Genomic DNA, 18,904 nt, shown 5'->3' with positions numbered 1-18,904 from the left:
GAACACCCCAGCAGGCAGGGGATGCCTTCCCAGCACAAGGCAGCTCAGTGCCCACCCGGCACAGCATCCCAGCCCAGTGTCGGCAGGGCCTGGCCATCGCATTACGGCCATTTATAGCAACAGCAGAAAAACGGGCTCTGGCCATTTGAAGACAGATGCAAAATCTTAGGAGACAACGCCTGCAAATGCTGGAGAGGCTCACACATCCGCTGACCTTGCTTAAGTGCTTCCTCTTCCTCTGCATGACCCAAGCACACAAATGGTTTCCGCAGGAGGCAGGGAAAGCACTGAGGGACACTCCTCTGTGCTTGCAAAGCCCCGCTGTGCTGCACAGCCTGCATCTGCTTGTTTCTGAGAGCAATGCACCCTTTCCCTGTTGCCAGCTCTGCACAGGACAAACCCGTTCCCATGCTGGCATGCGGGTGAGTGCTGTGCAGGGTAAGCCCTGCTCCCCCCAGCCCCACGGCCTCATGCTGCGCAGGTTCGGCTCGCTCCACGGCTGACCTTAGTGGGAGTCGAGCAGCAAAGGAAGGCAGACCTCAGCCTTTGGCTCCGCAGACACATTCCATTCGAGATCTGCAGCTCACACTTGCCGCATTTCCACGGCACGTCTGCTGCCTTCAGTGCCCGCACTGCACCTCTGCCAGCACCCCGCAATCCCAGAGTTTCCACCCCCCAGATCTGTCCTATTTAGAAAACTACATCTCTAACAAACTACATTAAAGCTAATCGTATCTCCAGGAGCCTAACACAAAAATGAAGAGAACAGGGGAAACGAAGCCATTACGGTAAAAACATGCAGATTTCATTAATGCTTCAGATGCGTGTGAGCCTGGCGGAGCCCAGCGCCAGCAGAGCCCCGCCAGAGGCGCTGCGAGGGGAGCAGGGCCCTCCGCAGCCTTTGTCTTTCCACGCAGCTACAGGTGGTTCCAGTTAGCTGCTGTAATTAGATTAGCCATGCAGCACGGTCGCGTTACGATTTCAGACTAATCTGCTGAGCCATCTCCCCACCACCGCCCGTCTCCAGCACTACAAACCCCAGCTCTGCACAGCCCTGCACTGCTGGGGGCACGGTGCTGCACACAGCGGTTCCTGCAGCCTGCCAGCCCCAATCCTGCCCTTTGCAGGCAGCTCGAGCGCTGCTGGGCTGGGTTGGGATTTCCCCCCCCCCCGACTCAGCAACAAAACACGAACAGACAACTGGCTATACTTGCTAATAATGTCAAAGCACTACAGCAAAAGGGATTCTTATTGATCTTTGCGGGCTCGGCTCCAGAAGACAATTTGAAATAGTTAACACAGCTCAAAGCTGTGTTTTTAAAGCCAGGGAAGAGGAACACAACCCGTTACCCCACAGCACAAAGGAAGCAGAGGAGCACAGCTCCACACACAGGACCCCACCAGCTCCAGCCCCAGCCCAGCAGGGACACCTGAGACCACATCCCGTATCTCCCAGCACAGAGGCTCTGCAGCCCCCTGGCACCCAGCGATTGCCCCCTTCCGAATAAAAAGGCTTTTTTCTGACATTCAGATGGAATTTCCCACGTTTCAGCCTGTGCCCGCTGCTTTGGCTCCTGTACCACTTTCATCAGCCCCTGGCACTCTTGCCAACTATTTTTTTTTGCTGCTACATTTTTATTATTATTTTTTTAATAATCGTGATCAGTCTAAATTCACTTCCTTCCTTCCTCTGTGCACTGTTTCACTCCAACAGCACTGGCACAGCTGCCCAGGGGGTGGTTGAGCCACCACCCCTGGAGGTGTCCAAGCACCATGGAGATGTGGCACTTGGGGACACGGTCAGTGGGCACGGTGGGCCGGGCTGGGGACGTGAGAGCTGTTTTCCAAGCTGTGATTCTATTGTAGGGCACACACAGGCAGTGCGTGCACCCACACCCAGCTCACCCCAGCATGAAAATGGCAGAAAAACAGAAACAGGGCGGCAGCAAGAAAGCGTGCGAGGTCCATCTCTATTGCACAGGCCAGACACAGACCTTCCACCTTCCTTCCATCAAACGCTGCCCTCTGCCACTCCAGTGAGCACCCAGATGCCGTGCATCACCGCAACGCCCCACATGCGCTCAGCTCCCCATGCAGAAGCCGAGTCGTGGCGGGGCTGGCGGAGCACGGGCGCCATTCCCATAGTGAGGAAGAGGGAGAGCGGCGAGGGAGGAACGCTGCTTACACTTTCCATGCAAGGTCAAGAGATCTCGCTCGCTGTTTTCTTTTGGCAGCCAAATCAGGCCAAGAACATACAAGAGAAGCGTATCTTAAAGGCCTCAGAGGCTAGTGGAAATTTCCAGAACGTCCTGGACAAGAATGACTTACTGGAAGTAATACATAAATCAAGCAAATGAATAGTTACCAGACAGCAACATAAACAGCTGCCACGGGGATGAAATCAGACCTGCCGTGCCAAGAGGCGTCAGCCGCATCGCTGCTGCACCTTCGGGGGAAGACGGGGAAAACAACCGGAGGAAAAGCGCAGGAAGCGGCCGCCCCGGTGCTGCACTGTGCATCCCAGTGCTGCCAGGCACTGAGCGCCACGGAGAGCCAGCATGGCCAGCTCAGCTCTGAGCCGCCACGCCAGGCACCAGGCTGCACTTCTGGGCACAAGAGCCCAGCAGATTCCTTCTCCCCCTCCTTTGCCAACAGCACTCGGTCGGGCAGAGCCCCATCCTGCTGCTACTGCTGGATCTGCCATGGGAACCATTGCTGCCGATACGTGGGAAATGCTTTGGGCGGGAGATGGCAATCAGTGCCACGGCGGTAAAACACGTGAACTAGAAAACACCGCCACAGCAAAAACAGAGGGAACGAGTCACTGCTGGCCAGGCCACAGCTGTGAATGATTAAAGATAATTAATTTTGCTAAACACACGTACACGCATTTCTGCTGCAACCCCAATAACTGCTTTGACCTTTTGCAAGGAGAGGTGTGCATGCCCCGAGCAGAGGCAGCTTTGCCCCACAGGCCGGGCACCAGCAGCCATGCCATGCAGTGGGCAGCAGCCCAAGGTGGGCATAGCATAGGGTTGCCACACAGCCCTGCCTACTGCAGCGAGCACCAGCCCAGCTGTGAAAAAATGCACAAAAATAGGCTCTAAAACCTCCTGCTTTGCACCTACAAAGCACACTAAAGGAGAGCAGAACGATGGGGATGGCACTGTAACTCTGCTAACACAACCAGAAATTTTCTCAGTCAGCTCCAGCTTCCAGCATGGCCGCCCCTGAGCTCACAGCAGCCTGTGTTGTGCCAACTCAGCTGACAGGCCAGGGAATGACAGGCTTCACCAGAGCTGCTGCATGCTGTCAGTAAAGCAGCATTTGGAAGTGACGTTCCTGGAGCATCCTTAGAAGTCTCCTGGGCACAAGGTCGGGCTTTTCAGCACAGATCCTCCTGAGAAAACACCAGATCAAACTGGTCTTGATCTTTCAGGAACAGAAATTCAGCTGGGTTTATCACAAAGGTCCCAGCAATGTGAGCATGTCCCAGAAAAGAAAATTAAAGGTTTCATCGATTCACAGGTCAGAGATTAACATAATAATGGCAAATTTCCCTGGAAATGGTGTCTGCAGAGCAGAGGAGGACATGGGCAGCTCTGGGCACAGACAAAGGAGCACTGACAGTCCCAGCTCAAGTCGTGTTTCAGGGGATGCAGCCCCTGCTCACAGGCAGCACAAAGAGGTGTGGAAGCGAGAAGGGCCCAACTCCACCACTTCAGCAGTGCTTATCCTGGCTCAGGTTTCAGTTGTATAATAATTGCTATTTGCATGGGCTGTGTGAGCAGGGCTCTCTTACCACTGCAAGCAGTGCCAAACAAGCAGCCTGGTTTCCCTTTTCAGTAAGCAACAGCAAAACATGCAAACAAAACACGGCACAGAACACCTCTGTGTGACCCACAGTGGGTTCTTTTTTTAGTGTACGAGATCTCCACATCAATACTGTGAGAAATATTTGTTAGCTCATCTAATAGAAATGCAAATCTTGATTATTCGTATGTTACTTAAAAAAAAGAGGAAGAAGATGAGGCAATCTCCTCCGAGAGCTGCAGCAGGGCCCTGCCTGGCCTGCTCTGACAGCACTGCTGGCTGCCCCTCGCATCAGCCCACCCAGAGCACCCAACCCCCCCTGCAGGACACCCCTCCTTCTGCTCTCTGCCTCCCTGCAACCATTTGCTGCAGATGCAAAACTTCACCCACACCTCACACCGCCTGCAAGCCCCCCGCCTGGCTGTGCGCTCTGCCAGCTCACCTGCAGGGACCCCAAACCCAGTGGGACGCCGTGGGGCAGGAGGAGAGGAGCAGGACTGGGGCCGGTGTCATCCTCCCTGTCCACAGCCCTGTCCCTCTGGAGCAGCACCTGGCTGTGGAATCTGGCTGCTCTGCCCCCAGGGACATCCCATGCCACCTCACACAACGGCCCTTCCTCCATCACACACACACCAGGAGCGCCCCGAGCTTGCTGTTGTGGTCAGCCCCAGCGCTGCTGGAACAGAACAGGCTCTGATCCCCACAGCTTCCTGCCTTTCTCCGAGATCATTTTTTTCCCACTGAACACTGTAAGCTGTTTCTCCTCCTAATATAGCAAGCACCACTACCACTCATTGTCTGTGTTTTGTTTTAGTTCCTTCCTCGTTAAAACAGCTTGAAGCCCATTGTATTACCTGCCTCCCCAGCTCCGCATCTCACACTCAAATACCACAGGGTTTCCCTTTAAATGAAAAGCACTTCAGCAGCTATGCGACTCCTTGCATATACTTGGCGGATGGGAGTACCTGGAACTGCCTTTCCCTTGGTTGCAGCCCATAAATGCAGAAGGTTTTGAAACTGAGATCTAAACAAGCCCTTTAGTTTTTAACAGCCTTGCTGGGGAGAGTCCATGGAACAGATACAAACTCATGTCATCAGAAAGCATCTGGAGTCGTTTTTAAGCACATTTCAAGTACCGTTTATTATTTTTTTCTCCGAAATAGATAACTTTGGGTTTTCCCAGATTTTCTTCTGAAAGGCTCAGGTCTGTGGGTCCTGCCCAGTCCCTCTGCTCACCCAGCGACCCAGCAGCCTTCGGGCTGGCACAAACACCTTGTGATGCTTTCACTTCCTAAGCACTAATCAAAGGTTTCCATGGCAAACAGCAGGAGCAGGAAGATGGGAAATTACAGGTCAGCCCTATCACTGAAGGCAAAAAAATCATCCAGTTCCTTTGCCCTTGAAAAGTTTCAAGGTAACCTAGAAGTATTAATGAATTAAGTAGCTTTAAGGCAGAAAATACGCCCCAGAATAGTCTCCTATTGTTGCAAAGAAATATCTGTCAGTCCTTTAATCCCAGGCTCAGTCTGAACCCCCGCAAAGATCTTAACCTGGCTCTACCTGCAGCCAACACAGCGCTGCCACACCGCTGCAGGACGGCACTGGGCTGCCCTGCTCTCCCATCTCACTCACACATAGGTTTCCACTTGGTCGTCAACCAGATATGACTCAACACCACAAACACAAGGAAACTTTTTTTTTATCACTGTTAACTTTCAAAGGAAGTGGAAAATGGAGAGAAAAACATATCAGTCATATACGTACTTTGCCAAGTGGTTCATGAGCAAGTGCAGCATCTGCCTGTTTTTCTCCGGGAGCCGATGAACAAGGCTGTGGATCTCTGACACCCTGGATTCCTGATTCTCCAGTTCTGTGTTGGAAATAAAAGATGATTCATCTCTGCATCAGGGGTTTATTATAGAAAAGGGCACGCGGGCCCAAACAGTAACCCACACAGACATCCCAGGGACCCAAGGCTCCCAACCCCTACCTCTAACCTACACCAGGCACACTGCAGGTATCCTCCACAGCAGTTCTTCTCTTTACCAGCTCCAATCAGTTGTTTGAAAAAGTAAGAAACCAATGGGCTGGGACAACGGGCTGAGAGCAGATGCCAGCCACATGAAAAGTCAGCTGTGATCAGGGAACGGGCTGGCCGTAACCGGAGCGTTCCTCTGACTTCAACAATGGGAAGCAGCAGCACGATCCCATCCAACGCGCTTCTGAGCACAGCGTGCGCTCAGCACAGCGCCTGGGAAGTGGCAGCCTGCAGTCCTGGGGCTGCCCCAGAGCCCGAGCAGGAGCCATGCGAGCAGCCCCTGCCGCCATCGTGACCACCGACGTGAGCCCTCCCTGCAGCACACAGCTCTGACAGCCACCTGCTCCCACACAAAGCATGCTCCCAGGGCAGACAAAGGAAAGGAGCTCAGACGCTGGAACCGCAACTGATAAAATCAGAACGGTGTAGGTGTGTTCAAACAACAGCCTGCTGGTTTTGGAGGTTGATGGTCAGAAGAAGAAATACCTGCACCACCAGCTGCTGCCATCAGACAGCCCTCCTCTAAACATGACCACGTGCTTTTTGTTTATCCAGAAAGTCCCACACGGCACCCTGCCCCTTGTATCTCAATTCTTGCTCTGGTCTCCGAGATTTAAGATCAGTGGGAGAGCAGCAGGGTAGAGGTTATGCTCAGCTGCTTGCAAGTCCTGTTCCTTTTCTGGCCCCGTGCTGTAAACATCAACAAACTCACTTGCTGCTTTGATGAAGCTCCTTTGAAACTGGTACATCATGAGCGGCCCTGGAAGCATTCTGGAAGATAAAAAGGTATCACACACCAGCACAAGTGAGTAACACCATCCACAGAACTGCAGAAATAAAGCTCTGCAAGCTCCATAAATTCAGCTGTGTTTTTTGAGGGCAGAACGAAGCGGTAACAACTCCAATTGATTCCTCTCATCAGAAGGCGCAAGACTTATTGAAGCACCTTCAGTTTATTCCTCCTCTCTTTTTTTGTACCATACTAAATTCATTTTTAATTTTGACATTCCTTCAGTACCACAGTAAAACAAAGCTTTTGTACCTCAGTGAGTCTGTGATTTCTGAGTAAGTTTAAAAATAAATTAAAAAGAGAAACGAGCCCAGTCATAAAACTTTAACAGTCACTGTTCCCATTACACTTCCCATTCTCCCTCCCACTTCCACATCCCTTCAGTGGGACATCTTGGAGCTGCTGACATTCCTTGTTGCCTTGCAAACAATTCAAGCTCTGGAACAAAGGTTGCCAATCATACAAAATTATGCAGTGTTTTGTGATTTTCTAGGCTGAGATCCACCCAGCTAATGACACTCATCGCTCTAATTGGATTTAGCTTCTCTCTTGCTCTCTGCCTCTCAAAAAAAAAAACAACAACCCAACACAGAAGGACAACACAAAGCAAAAACCTGCAGTCACAACAGGTAGAAGCACGTTGTTGAGAATGAGATACTGACTGCTGCCAAGAAACTAACATTTCTGGAAGATAACGCACACGATAACAGCATCAGCTTTCATATGGAAATTATTACTTACATAAAGCTTAGCACCCAGTTCTGAGAAGGGACTGCAACAACTGCCACGGCCCTGACAGGAGCACTGTGCTTCTCCACGCACTCCTCAGGCTGAAGCCCGCAGTGAAAGGCTCAGAGAAAAGCCTACACCAGAGCAGGGCATGCGAGAAGGAGCCCTGTTGTTACATTCATGCAATATATGCTCTTATCAGAAAGCTGAGAATATTCCCCCCATCCTACTCAAGCATGCCAGAGGGTCAAGGAAAAAGAATGAATTCTCTAAGGGCAATTTCTTTGTTTATAAATGCTTTTGTTAAATAATAGGCAGCAAAAAAAAATAATAGGCAGCCTCTGATCATCATGGAACTGGTCCTGAAGCTGCATGACAGACCAGCCTCGCTTCCCTTACCTCAGGTACGTTTTCAGGGCACTGGTGATGGTCTTTATCTCCCATTCTGCACAGATCTCAGTTTCGGTTTCAGTGGCAGTTTTTGGATCTAAGGAAAACAGAAAAAAAGTAAACAAGTGAACCCAAGTGCAGACAATCCCAGCTCGTACCACTCAGCACCGACAGCACACAGCCAGCTGCACGGACGCTCATCACGTCCCATTCTCATTGCTCTTCCAAACCCCAGAGACCACAAGCTGTTCCACAGCAGGCGCTTCTCAGGGAAGCCGACTTCATCACCAGACACAGGACATGCTCACTTGCACGGGATGAAAAAATAGGGCAGAAAAGAAAAACACCAGTCACGAGCAACGATCCTGGCAGCTGGATTCAAAGCAGAGCACTAAACAGGGTGCGGGGGAGCGCGGCAGTCGATGACAGCGGTGATGGCAGTGCACAGATACGACCCAGGAGAAGACAACCACAGATCCCTGCAGGACTCAGCAGAAAAAGCACAGCTCCGACAGGGCTGAGGCTCCCTGCCCCAGCACTGCAGCCACGCGCAGCACCAGTCACACAGCAGGACCTGCACTGGCCATGCTTGGTGACCACGTGCCATAAACAAAGTGGGTGACACCGCTCCCGACTCTTTGCTATCAATTAGAAACAGGCAGCTTAGAAACCACCAGCACATCAGCACGAACCAGCCTGGTCACGGGCATCTCACACCAGCACTTAAAGGCTCAGAGTACAGAGAGCAAAGAGCACAACCCTGCACAGCGGCAGTGAGGGATGCACCAGGCATTGCTGGGCAGGAGGCAGCAGCAGGACACAGCCACGCTCTGACCTCAGTGAAACCATGGGAAACCCCTCCAGACCTCAGGAGAAACTGCAGTAGGACCCTCCAGCAACACAGGACCACATCCTGCCTGCAGGCTGAGCCCCACGGCCAGGCACTGCTGCTGGGTGCAGCTGCCAACACCACGAGGTGCCACAGGCAGCTCTGCAGTACCTTCACCTCACAGACATGCGTGACGTGCTTTTGAATTTTAAAGGAATGGGTAAATATAGTGGAATTTTAAAATGAATGAAAATAACGCACTGAATAGGAGTTACAGAGTTTCCCTCAGTTTAACTTACAGAAAGAGGAACTCCTGAAACAGTAACCATTGGAGAAACGTACATTCACACCCACATCACGTGCCTCACATTAATCACAACTCAACGCCATCCTTCCCTCTCGATGCCAAGGCAACTTCCCACTGCATGACCTTCCTAAGGAGGCAATTCTAACAGATTAAAGATAAGCCCCCACAAGAAAAAGGCAAACAGAAACCTAAAAACAAACCAAAAAACCATCTTTTTGATGGCAAGGCCTTTGGTGGAGCTGAGCCAACAGCTCCCAACCAGACGTCTTTTCGAAAGGTCATCCAGGAGCTGTTAAATACGGTTCATGGAACAGCAGGTGATGTCGTATGGCTGCTCACATGCAAAGACTCTGTGCTGATAAGCAGCTCTCCCTGACCTTCACGCTCACCGGCCCGCACACAGCTATGGCAGTGCATTACAGAGGCAGCATCTGTCTGCCACCTAAATGATGGATGCAGTTTGCTCACAAGGGCAAACTTCCATACGAACCAGAGTAAATGTGAAATAGCGCCCATAAAGGCATCCAGCAAGCTCAGTGCAGTGTTAACCCTGAATTCCCCACTGCTGTCATTACTGCTCTGCTGTCTCTTAGCAGACGCAGAAGGAAGCATTTTGCTCACACCACGACACTCCAGCATCACTTCCCACTTGTGGTGGGAGCTCGTTGTGCACGGTTACAAATGCCACACAGGATGCTTGTCCCGCTCTCTACGGGCTGCAAAGGAATTCATTACTTAAAGCCTCACGTGTGGGTACATGAAGAAAGAAAAGGAAGTGGCACATCTCCAGATGTAAATCATACAGAAAATAGAACGCGTTGTCTGTTTTTGTCTTTTGTTTTCCAGTAGTGTCTTTGCACTGCAGGTGACCATACAGGTGCTGGGGGCAGGACATGGGCTGGCAGCAGGAGCCCACACTGGGCAGACAGCCCCAGCCCAGCCCAGCAGCCTCCTGCTGCCCCTGCCCAAAGCCCATTCTCACAGAACTTCTCCATCTATTTCCTGGGGACGGAGAAAGCTGCTGCCATAAGACAGATGGTTTCAATTCCACACCAATTTCTGCACGATGAGAGGAACTGCCTGGAGCACAAGCTCATCACCCAGCCATAATTCCCACCCACCCTTGGGTGGCTGGAGAGACTTCCAGAACAGCCATAAGACATTAGGTGACAGCACCTACAACCTGGAGGACGCCTCGCCCCCCAGCCTGTGCAGCAGAGACAAGCCCAGCCCACCCCCTCAGCTCAGAGCTGCTACAGCATCAGCACCCTCAGCAGTATGCCCTTCCACCAAGGCTCCAAGTGACAGAGCTCTGTTGGCTGGGTTTTGTCCCCATTTCAGCAATATGGGGAAGGCTGAAGAAAGGCAGCTGACCGTCCCAGAGCTGAGCTGCCCCTACAAGCCTCCACACACGCTGCCCGCTCCACTCTGAGCTCCTATGAGGCCAGGGGCTCTGCCCAAGCCCGGCTGTGTCACCCCTGACCCCAGAGCACTGCAGCACAGCACGGCCACGGCCTCTGCAAAGCAGCCAGGGCCCTCCCAGCAGTGTCACTTACATCAGCCGCCGCACGCTGAAATTCAATCTTTTTGCCATTTAAACTGCGTGTGAATCACTGAAGCTGCCCACATTCATTTCTAAATATAAGGGGAATCTGGAGTCGCAAGCAAAATCTGGCTTTGCTTTTCACGAGGGTTGGATGCAAACACAAACTTTTGAGTCGAGCGGTGCTGCTACCTTCAGGACACCAAACAGGAGGGACAACACGGAACAAAAGAGGCTTTGACAATTCAACACTTTCCTTGCAGACAGTTCAAAGGCCAGCTCCACATAAGGACGGTTTAGCCATTGGTGATTGAGAGAAAGGTGGGGAGATAGGTGTGCAGAGAGCCCTGGTGATGGGGGGCCCTCAGGGGAGGAAGCTGCCAACAGCCAGCAGGCGCTCACTGAGCACACAGCCACCTCCCCTCAACCTCTCAGTGCCGACAGCTAATGAAGACACGCCACAACAAAGAGAAAACACTGACTGCACATCACCACGTTATGAGACACCAGGTCAACAGCTCAGTGGCTTCGGTCACTGAGAAGATAATGGATGCTGGATGGGGTCCAAAACTTTGAATCCCTCCCAGCTCCAAAGAGCTCTTTAAACAAGCAAGTTTTGCCATCTGTCACAGCCTCAGAGCCTCTAATCAGAACTGATGCAACCGTGAGGCCGATGCAGTGAAGCTCGGCCATGGGAGAACAGAGCAGGTTCAGTCACCTTGCAGCTCTCGAGATGATGCACACTGCTTCAGAAGCCACAGGCACAGGACTTGGCACGGCAGAGCTGCCATGCTGCACGGCACCCAGGCCCTGGCCTATTTTTATCAGTGGGCAGCAATGCTCTTCAGCTGATGCTCTAACGCAATGGTGCCAAATGTGTGCACCATGAGACAGAGCTGGCTTATCTGCGTGGCCAGCAGGACGTACTCACATGCTCCAGAGCTTATGCCAAACTTCTACTAATAAAAGAAAAACAGGCAGTCACTAGCTCTTGTGACTGCGGCGAACTTTCCAAATGCCAGAGCATAAGTGATGCAGACGTGTCCCCTTGCGTCAGGAGAGAGCTGAGGGCTGTGATTCAGAGCCTTACCCTTCTGCTTCCTAATAGTCTCTCTGGATTACCAGTTTTGAGGAGGTTAGTGCTGACATCGGCAACAGCCACCAGGGGCTTTGCTCACAGAGCACTTCAGTGGTGGGAAAAGAAGGAGGAATAGGGATGAAAGGAGGGAAGACATTCAGAATGGAACGCAACGGCCTCAAACTTTTTGCAAGGAGAAATGCATAGGGGTTCTGAGGGCTGCTGGGCAGCAGCTCCATGGCTGCACACCAAGGCCATGCTGTCAGCACCAGGCTCTGCCACGGTGTGACCTGACAGCTCCTCTGCTCCCGAGCACCCACACCTGTGGGACCCAACGTCTCAGGCATGAGAAAATGCATGCTTGAAAGCTCTGAGCAAAACTATGTTAAAACAGGCACAGGAAGGTCCAAGGAGAAAGTCAGAGCCACAGGCAGCATGCAGCATGCAAGAAAATAATTACAAAGTATTCTGGGAACGCTGCGGGAGCTATGAGATTAAAAACCAAAGCTTTCAGCTCTTTCTTCTAAGATTTTAGTTTGCATTTGGGAAGGATGCCAAAATTTGTAGCGCATGTGAGTAGGACATCAGTGACCACAACAGAAAACTTGTCAGAGCAATGCTCTCCACAAGTCCTACCTCCATAACCTGCCAGTAGTGCCCTGGGACCTCCGGGCCTCTAACAGCATGTGGTCCTAAGGGCACAGTCACCACGATTAGGTACCCAGACAGGAGCCTCCATTCTTGGTTTAGAAGACTTCGAAGCAGCACAGCCCACTTGCCCATAACAAAATATAAGCTACTCACCCATTAATATACTCAACAGCTTTTGAACTCTAGAGTTTACTCCAACAATTCTGTAGAGTCCTTGCTCATTGATCCCTGGAAAAAATAAAGAGTTTATTAGGAGAATGTCAAAAGAGCTACTAACATTTATTTCATTTCTTTGGGCCCTCCAACAGCAATAATTAAATACTCCCACTGACTGCATACAGAATTATAGGAGAGGGTAAAAATTGGTTTTGATTTCAGGGCTTTCACGTGTTGATTAAAAGTAATGACCCCAATTAGCTCAAGAATCAAAAATCCAAGGCCACCATGCTGCACAGCACCAGCAGTGAGGGAGTATGGCCGCACCATGAAGGATCTGCACACAACGTACATCAGAAAGGCAATTTGAGAAAAATTTCACTGGGCCAAGTTCTTCAGGCTTAGGTCTGAGCCTTTTCCACGTTCTGCATGGAGAAGGGCCGAAATGCACATCTGTTTGTCAGCCATACGAGAGGAAATGCTTTGTTATCACTGCAGGGGGGCATGCTGTGGCGCAGCCTGTAGCTCTGTGCTGCACCTCCTGGCTCAGCCCCATCCCCGATCCCACTGCCAACCCAGGCCACCCGGCAGCACGCCTCAGCACGGTGTGTGTGAGCACATCACAGCGGTTATCTGACGTGGGATTCACAGGGTTAACAAATCATCCGCGTTCATGAGAAGAGCAGGTAAGCAATCGCTGCGCTGTGAGCAGATGCAATGCCTTCCCCCAAACCAGACCATCTGGTGAAGCGCTCTACCTCTCGTTTCAACAGCGTGTATGCATTTCTTGATTATGCTGAAGCCGATATTATCCAACTGGGCAGCTGAAAGGGAAGAGAGGAGAGAAGTGACAAACACCCCGCAGAGGGACAGCTTCTCATCCTGCAGCCATCCACAGCATTCACAGCAATGCTGTCTTCCTGCTCAGACAGGGGGGGAAGGAAAATAAGATAAATGAGGTGCTTGCAGAGGAGAGAGACGAGCACAGCGTTGTACCAGGTGTAGTGTGGTGAGCACACAACCCTCGGTCATCGCTGCAGCCTCAGCACTGCTCTGATCCTCACCTCCCGCATCTCTGCCCCCCAGCAGCTATGGCTGTGCCAGAGATTTATGGCTACAGCTGGTCAAAACATGAACCAAGGGGAGATATCCCAGCGAGACCTTTGTCTGCAAAGCTGACACTAGGTTGCTTGTGAATAAAAAAGGGGAATCATATATTTTTGACACAATAAATCCTGCAAAAAAACTGCACAGAACAGCCCGCTTCATCTAAGTGCTGGTAATTCCTATAAATCCTTTCCACGTCCACCCAGCTAACCCAGCCCCTGACTCTGCTGCACAGGGCTGCACCGACACCCGGCAGCGACCCAGACGAAGACATCCAGCATCCCCACCGCGTTCTCCAGCAAGGAGTTGCACAGCTCTCCCAGGGCCATGTTATGCAAGGACTGCACAATGCTGCTAACCTCTCATCCTGAGAGGGAGGGCGCTGGAGTGAGGAAAACCACAGCATTATCTTAAAAGCAGAGGACTTCACTTCTGCACAGGCATGAGGAACTGTCGTGCTGGAAGAGACAACACCGTGCCTTGCCTAGAGGCCAAGAGGAGCAGAGCAGAGCCCAGGGCTGGCAGTGTCCACACAGCAAGGCACACGTGATGTTATTCCTTTCCTTCTCCCTGCTCAAATCGTTTATTTAAACACAGATTTGCACTTGGTTCACGACAGGCTTCCAGTCCACTGGCTGCCTATGCCTCTCATGGGGCCAGCCCTTGCTAATCACTCCTTTTGAGTTCCCTGCCGGTGTTGTTACATGATGAATGGTACAAAAACCTGAAACAGTAAAACAGGTCTATTATATTTTTCTGGGCAAGCACAGTGGAGTGCTGAGCCAACGTAAGCACATAGGCTGGAGGATTCCTGTGCTGCAGGATGTACAAACATCCCAAAGCTCCAGGGTGCTCTGCTCAGCACCCAGGGGCTCAGCACAGCTCCCAGCCGCCCTGCAGGCACAGACACAACAAAGGCAGCACCCATCAGAGGGAAGCTGCCTGCAGCACCTGATCACCACAGAACACTGCATGGGGTGCCTGAGGAGCAGGAAGGCACAGTGTGGAAGCACTTCTGTACAGACGGGCCCACCTGGGCTTCCTAGCACTCAGTCCTGATCTTTTGGCACCCCTGTACAATGCTGTCCAGCCAACACAGCTCACCATTTTGGGCTCGCACGCTCTGAGTGCCAACCATTCCCACAGTGCAGCAGTGTCCCTGAGCCCCTGGGATGCCTGAGGTTGAGCACAAGCACCAGTCCCATTCCCTGCATGCCCCACCGCAGGGCCAACAAGGGCTGAGCCCACACCTCGCTGTGCTGCTCGGCCATAGAAGAGGGGAGAAACAGGAGCAGTTTTTCAGGATGGAAATGACTGAGCATAATCCTCCCAAGTAGATGAATAAGCTCTCCAACTCGTTGCTGAGCTCTGGATCAGGAAAGGTCGGGGATTTATTTGCAGTAGTTATATCCAGAAATAATATCTGATTAAATATCCAAAGTGCCTTTATTCATCTTTAAATTTAACTTTTAATGAGCATCATAAAAGCTTGATTTTCCTCTCACAGAAGCAGCCTCCCTTTATCTCATTCATTTACCCAATGATTCCGAACTGCAGCAGCACAGATGAAAGTCAGATTCGTATCCATTGCAGCCCTGACCCTTTTGCTGGCTCCACTCACTCCAGCAGCAGAATGGTCGGCAGCTTTGGGCTTGGGCTGTTTGATGTCTGCAGGCTGGGAGTGCTGAGAAAGGAAGGAGCTGCAGACCAGCCTGCCTTTGGGGGCTGCACAGAGAGGGAAGGCAGCAGTGAAGAGCAAATCCTCAGACCCACCAGAGAAAAGCACAGCCTATCTGCACTCCTCACAACAGGCATCCCTAATCCCCATCCTATCTATTTAAAACTGCCTCTCCATCACAACTGGGAGCAGACCCGCAGCCTTCTATTAGCAGGGTAGTGCTGTACTCTGCCCACAAAGCAAAGCTACACCCTTCCTCCCGTTATTCCCTGTCCATGGAGGCTCCCCAGGGGACAGACGTAAAACACAGCCTCCAGCCCAAGATACACATCACAGGCTCTTCGTTCCAGAGCAACATTTCAAAGCACTGCTGAGATACAAAGGTGATGCATATCATTTGTACTACCAATGTTGCACACACAAATATTTATCTGACCTTCGTGTAACATCGTATTCCCAGCGCTACTGAGCCGGTCTCATCCTGTCCTATTTTTGCCTACCAGATTATTTCTATTTAATCCACTAATTCTTCTACTTTATGCTGATATGGTATCTCAGAGCATCAGTGAAGGGGCACGAAGGCACAGCCGGCCCTGCTGAGCCACATGTAACCCTGCTGGCTCCAGACGTGTACGCATCAGCCAAGGCAATGCAAGGCCAAAGCCAGCTCCCCTGCATTCCTCACTACGCAATTCTGTGTCGTGTAACACAGTGCCATCACGATGATGATCATTATGAACTTTTTTCAAACATCACTGTGGCTTTAAAAGCCACAAGGGAGAAAGAAACCAAGCGGAGACCAGAGAGAAATGAGTTTTCAGTCTTAGCTGTCTCAAAGCACCAGAGATGCCAAGCTGTGAGGAACAAGGACCACCAGGAAGGGCCGTGCTTCCATCCTGAACAGGTGGAGAATCAAGTGGATGTGAAAAAAGGAGGTGAAAGCAGTGAGGAGAGGAAGAGGACAGACTCTTCAGCAGGGTCTGCTGGGATAGGAGAAAGGGAAATTATTTCAAACCAAAAGAGGAGAGACTGAGATTGGACATAAGGAAAATATTTTTTACAATAAGGGCAGTGATGCACTGGCACAGGTTGTTCCAGAGAGATGGTGGATGTCCCTTGGAGGCATACAAAGCCAGGATGGGCCAGGCTCTGAGCACCTGACTGAGCTATAATGTCTCTGTTCATTGCAGGGGAGTTGGACTAGATGACCTTTAAAGGTCCCTTCCAACTCAAAAGATTCTATGATTATTTCCACAGAGCAGAGCAAGTCCCCTTCATTTGAGAAGCAGCACATCTCAATTCACCCAGCTCTAGCAGTGCACTGATACCCACTCAGCCCCCAGCACTCTGCATTGCTTCCTCCCAGCTCCCAAAGAAGATTAAGATAAATCACCCCGCAGGCTGATGGCCATCTGGCCACACAGCAGGATGTAAAATCCAAAAGCTCTGTAAAATTAGATAGTGACCAAAAAGCAGACCTCACTATAGAACTCCCAGTCTCATTCTCTTTCAGACCAGCATAAGTAAGGCAGGAAGCAGAGTTATATAGGTTTTCAGGGTCAGGCACTGCATCCGGACTCCATTCAATCATTACAGTCATTTCAAGTCCTTATAGGAAGTTCCTGTAACAAGGGCTCCGTGGCACACAGCCAGCCTCCAAATCAATTTGAAGTGGGGCTGGTGAGGCCAGCAGCTTGCTGCAGACATGGTTCTAATGTGCTAAAGCACAGCCAGGTGTCGGAGCACAGCAAGCAGCAGTTTGGTCATAGGCACGTGTGAAATTATTGCCACCAGGCTGTGCAGGAGCAGCCCTAACCCTGGGGTCCCAACTCACCACAAAGCTGCACTGTGGTTGGGTCTGCAGAGCAGAGACACGGAGATGTTCTCATTTTTCAGATGGACAATCACCACGGACAAGATACTGAAAGATGAGCAGCTTTGCCACAGCCCCCTGGGCTGATTAAACCCCAGTATTTGTTTGGTGAAGGCGAGCAGGGAGAAACTTGGCATTCGGTCTTTGTCTGAGCCTCCCAAGCCTTTGCCAAATGCTGAACAGCCTCAGAGCACAGCACGACAGCAGCGTGGGCTGCATGACCACCAGAGCCGTACACACAACTTCCCAGAGCTGCTGGGGGCTGGGAGCTGGCCCAGGGAGGCCGCCTGCAGCCAGATGAGCCGGTGAAATGCTCAAAGCCCCCAGCATACCCCAGGTCCCACCCTGGGCAGGACAACCTCAGGCAGCCCTTTCCCAAAGAAACCCTAGGTGAGCATTCAGGAGCCTCTACATGGCGCCTGCCGCAAGCCTGGCAGCTGCAATCCTGGATTAGACAACACGAATGACCTTGGGAAAGCCATGAACACATCTGACTCGTGCTCTTACCAACGCCAAAAGCACTGCTCTGCAGGATGACTGCAGCGCAACTACCAGCCCCACAAGGACTGCCGGCTGACAGCACGTAAGATGGGAAGGCCACAGCCTGACAAGCACTTCTTTCAGAAGCAGGGATTGCTTCACTGCTCCTCCTCCCTCCCCGCCCCCATCCCAAATGTTTCCCTGCTTTTGCATCACCCCTCCATAAAGTTCAGAAAATGGTTTTTTAACACAGCTCCTTGAGCCAAATCGGCACATAGTGTCCTGGCACAGCCAGGGGTTGTGTGTAGGGAACAGAGCAGTGACAATTAATGGCCAGATTAGGACAGAATTGAGCAAGTCCTGTTCTCTGTCCCTAGGAACCATATTTTGATCCTCTGTAAAACAGAACACATTGAAGTGCGCTACACAGACTCCACATTCAGTGAGGGCACTCTGTGCCCATGGGTGTGAAGCCCAGTGATCAACCCCCCGAGCATCACCTGGGCTGCACAAAACCAAAACGACAACATGGAAGACCAACACGGACGGGAGAAGCCACATAACAGAGAGCAGAAGTGAGGAAGCAACTGTTCCATGCAAGGGCTGAAAACAGGCGTGAGGAAAATTAATTGCAAATTATACCTATTATGGTGAGAAAAATGCCCTGACTGAGGCAGCACAAAAGCAAACAATTTACTACCGGTGTGGGTCAGGCTCTTGCACGACCAATGACTTTGGGGGAAGGAGAGAAGGGATCAGTTCTGAATGTTGCAATTATGGCAATTCAGACCTACTGGGAAGTGGCTCAATGAAGAGCTTTGAAACAAAGGACCTGAGAGCCAGGACCAGGTACAACTACTTGTCTAGGAGGAGAAACAAGTGCTGTCTTGACTCAGGTCTTTGATTGCATGAAGCACAGTTAAAAATAGCCTAGTTTTTTGTTGAATTTTTTTGTTTGTTTTTGAAGGGGTGCTGTTGACAATTTCAATCAGGTAAGAACTCCACAGTCTTTACATTTGTGTTCCACTTTCCCCTTGGAAAAAGCAAGCTCATCCTCCAGGCTCTGGTTCTGCCAAGCAAGCTGCTACTGACTGCAGGATGCCACCAGCACCCCTGCTGCAGCAGATGGAGGAGCCCGTCCATTTCTCAAGGGTTTGCTTAAAGAAATACATGCATACATATATATATATACTTACTGCCTTCGCTTTGATTGTCCTTGTTCGAGTTGTAGACCTGGAAAACACAAGAAGAAAGTCTCATGAAGATGCTGGCTGCAGCTGGGAAGCAGCCTGGCCTCAGCGCCCCCCCAGCCAGACCCCCAGGCCAGCACAGAGCTGTACCCCTCAGGACAGCACACTGCAGCAGCCAGAGCTGTACCAACAACCAGAACGCTTTCCAAAAAGAACTGTGGACGAATGGCACCGGCTGGGTGGGAATGGAAA

The 18,904-nt window shown here is 51.3% G+C and overlaps 1 protein-coding gene across 3 annotated transcripts in view; it reads right to left on the bottom strand.

The window, feature by feature from the left end:
* Window positions 1–18,904, bottom strand: part of ARHGAP26 (Rho GTPase activating protein 26) — a 107,981-nt gene that overhangs the window by 42,356 nt on the left and 46,721 nt on the right. For all 3 annotated transcript variants that reach the window (XM_048960905.1, XM_048960906.1, XM_048960907.1), the window contains exons 12-17: window positions 18,659–18,695; window positions 13,083–13,148; window positions 12,322–12,396; window positions 7,770–7,857; window positions 6,564–6,622; window positions 5,578–5,683 (exon numbers count right to left, since the gene is read on the bottom strand). In XM_048960905.1, the coding sequence (XP_048816862.1) occupies window positions 5,578–5,683; window positions 6,564–6,622; window positions 7,770–7,857; window positions 12,322–12,396; window positions 13,083–13,148; window positions 18,659–18,695 (431 nt within the window). The remainder of the gene's footprint in view (window positions 1–5,577; window positions 5,684–6,563; window positions 6,623–7,769; window positions 7,858–12,321; window positions 12,397–13,082; window positions 13,149–18,658; window positions 18,696–18,904) is intronic.

Source organism: Lagopus muta, chromosome 14 (assembly GCF_023343835.1).
Source record: "Lagopus muta isolate bLagMut1 chromosome 14, bLagMut1 primary, whole genome shotgun sequence".
NCBI lineage: Eukaryota > Metazoa > Chordata > Aves > Galliformes > Phasianidae > Lagopus > Lagopus muta.
The sequence above is the reverse complement of the archived record's forward strand: the minus strand, read 5'-3'. Positions and strand labels throughout refer to the sequence as shown.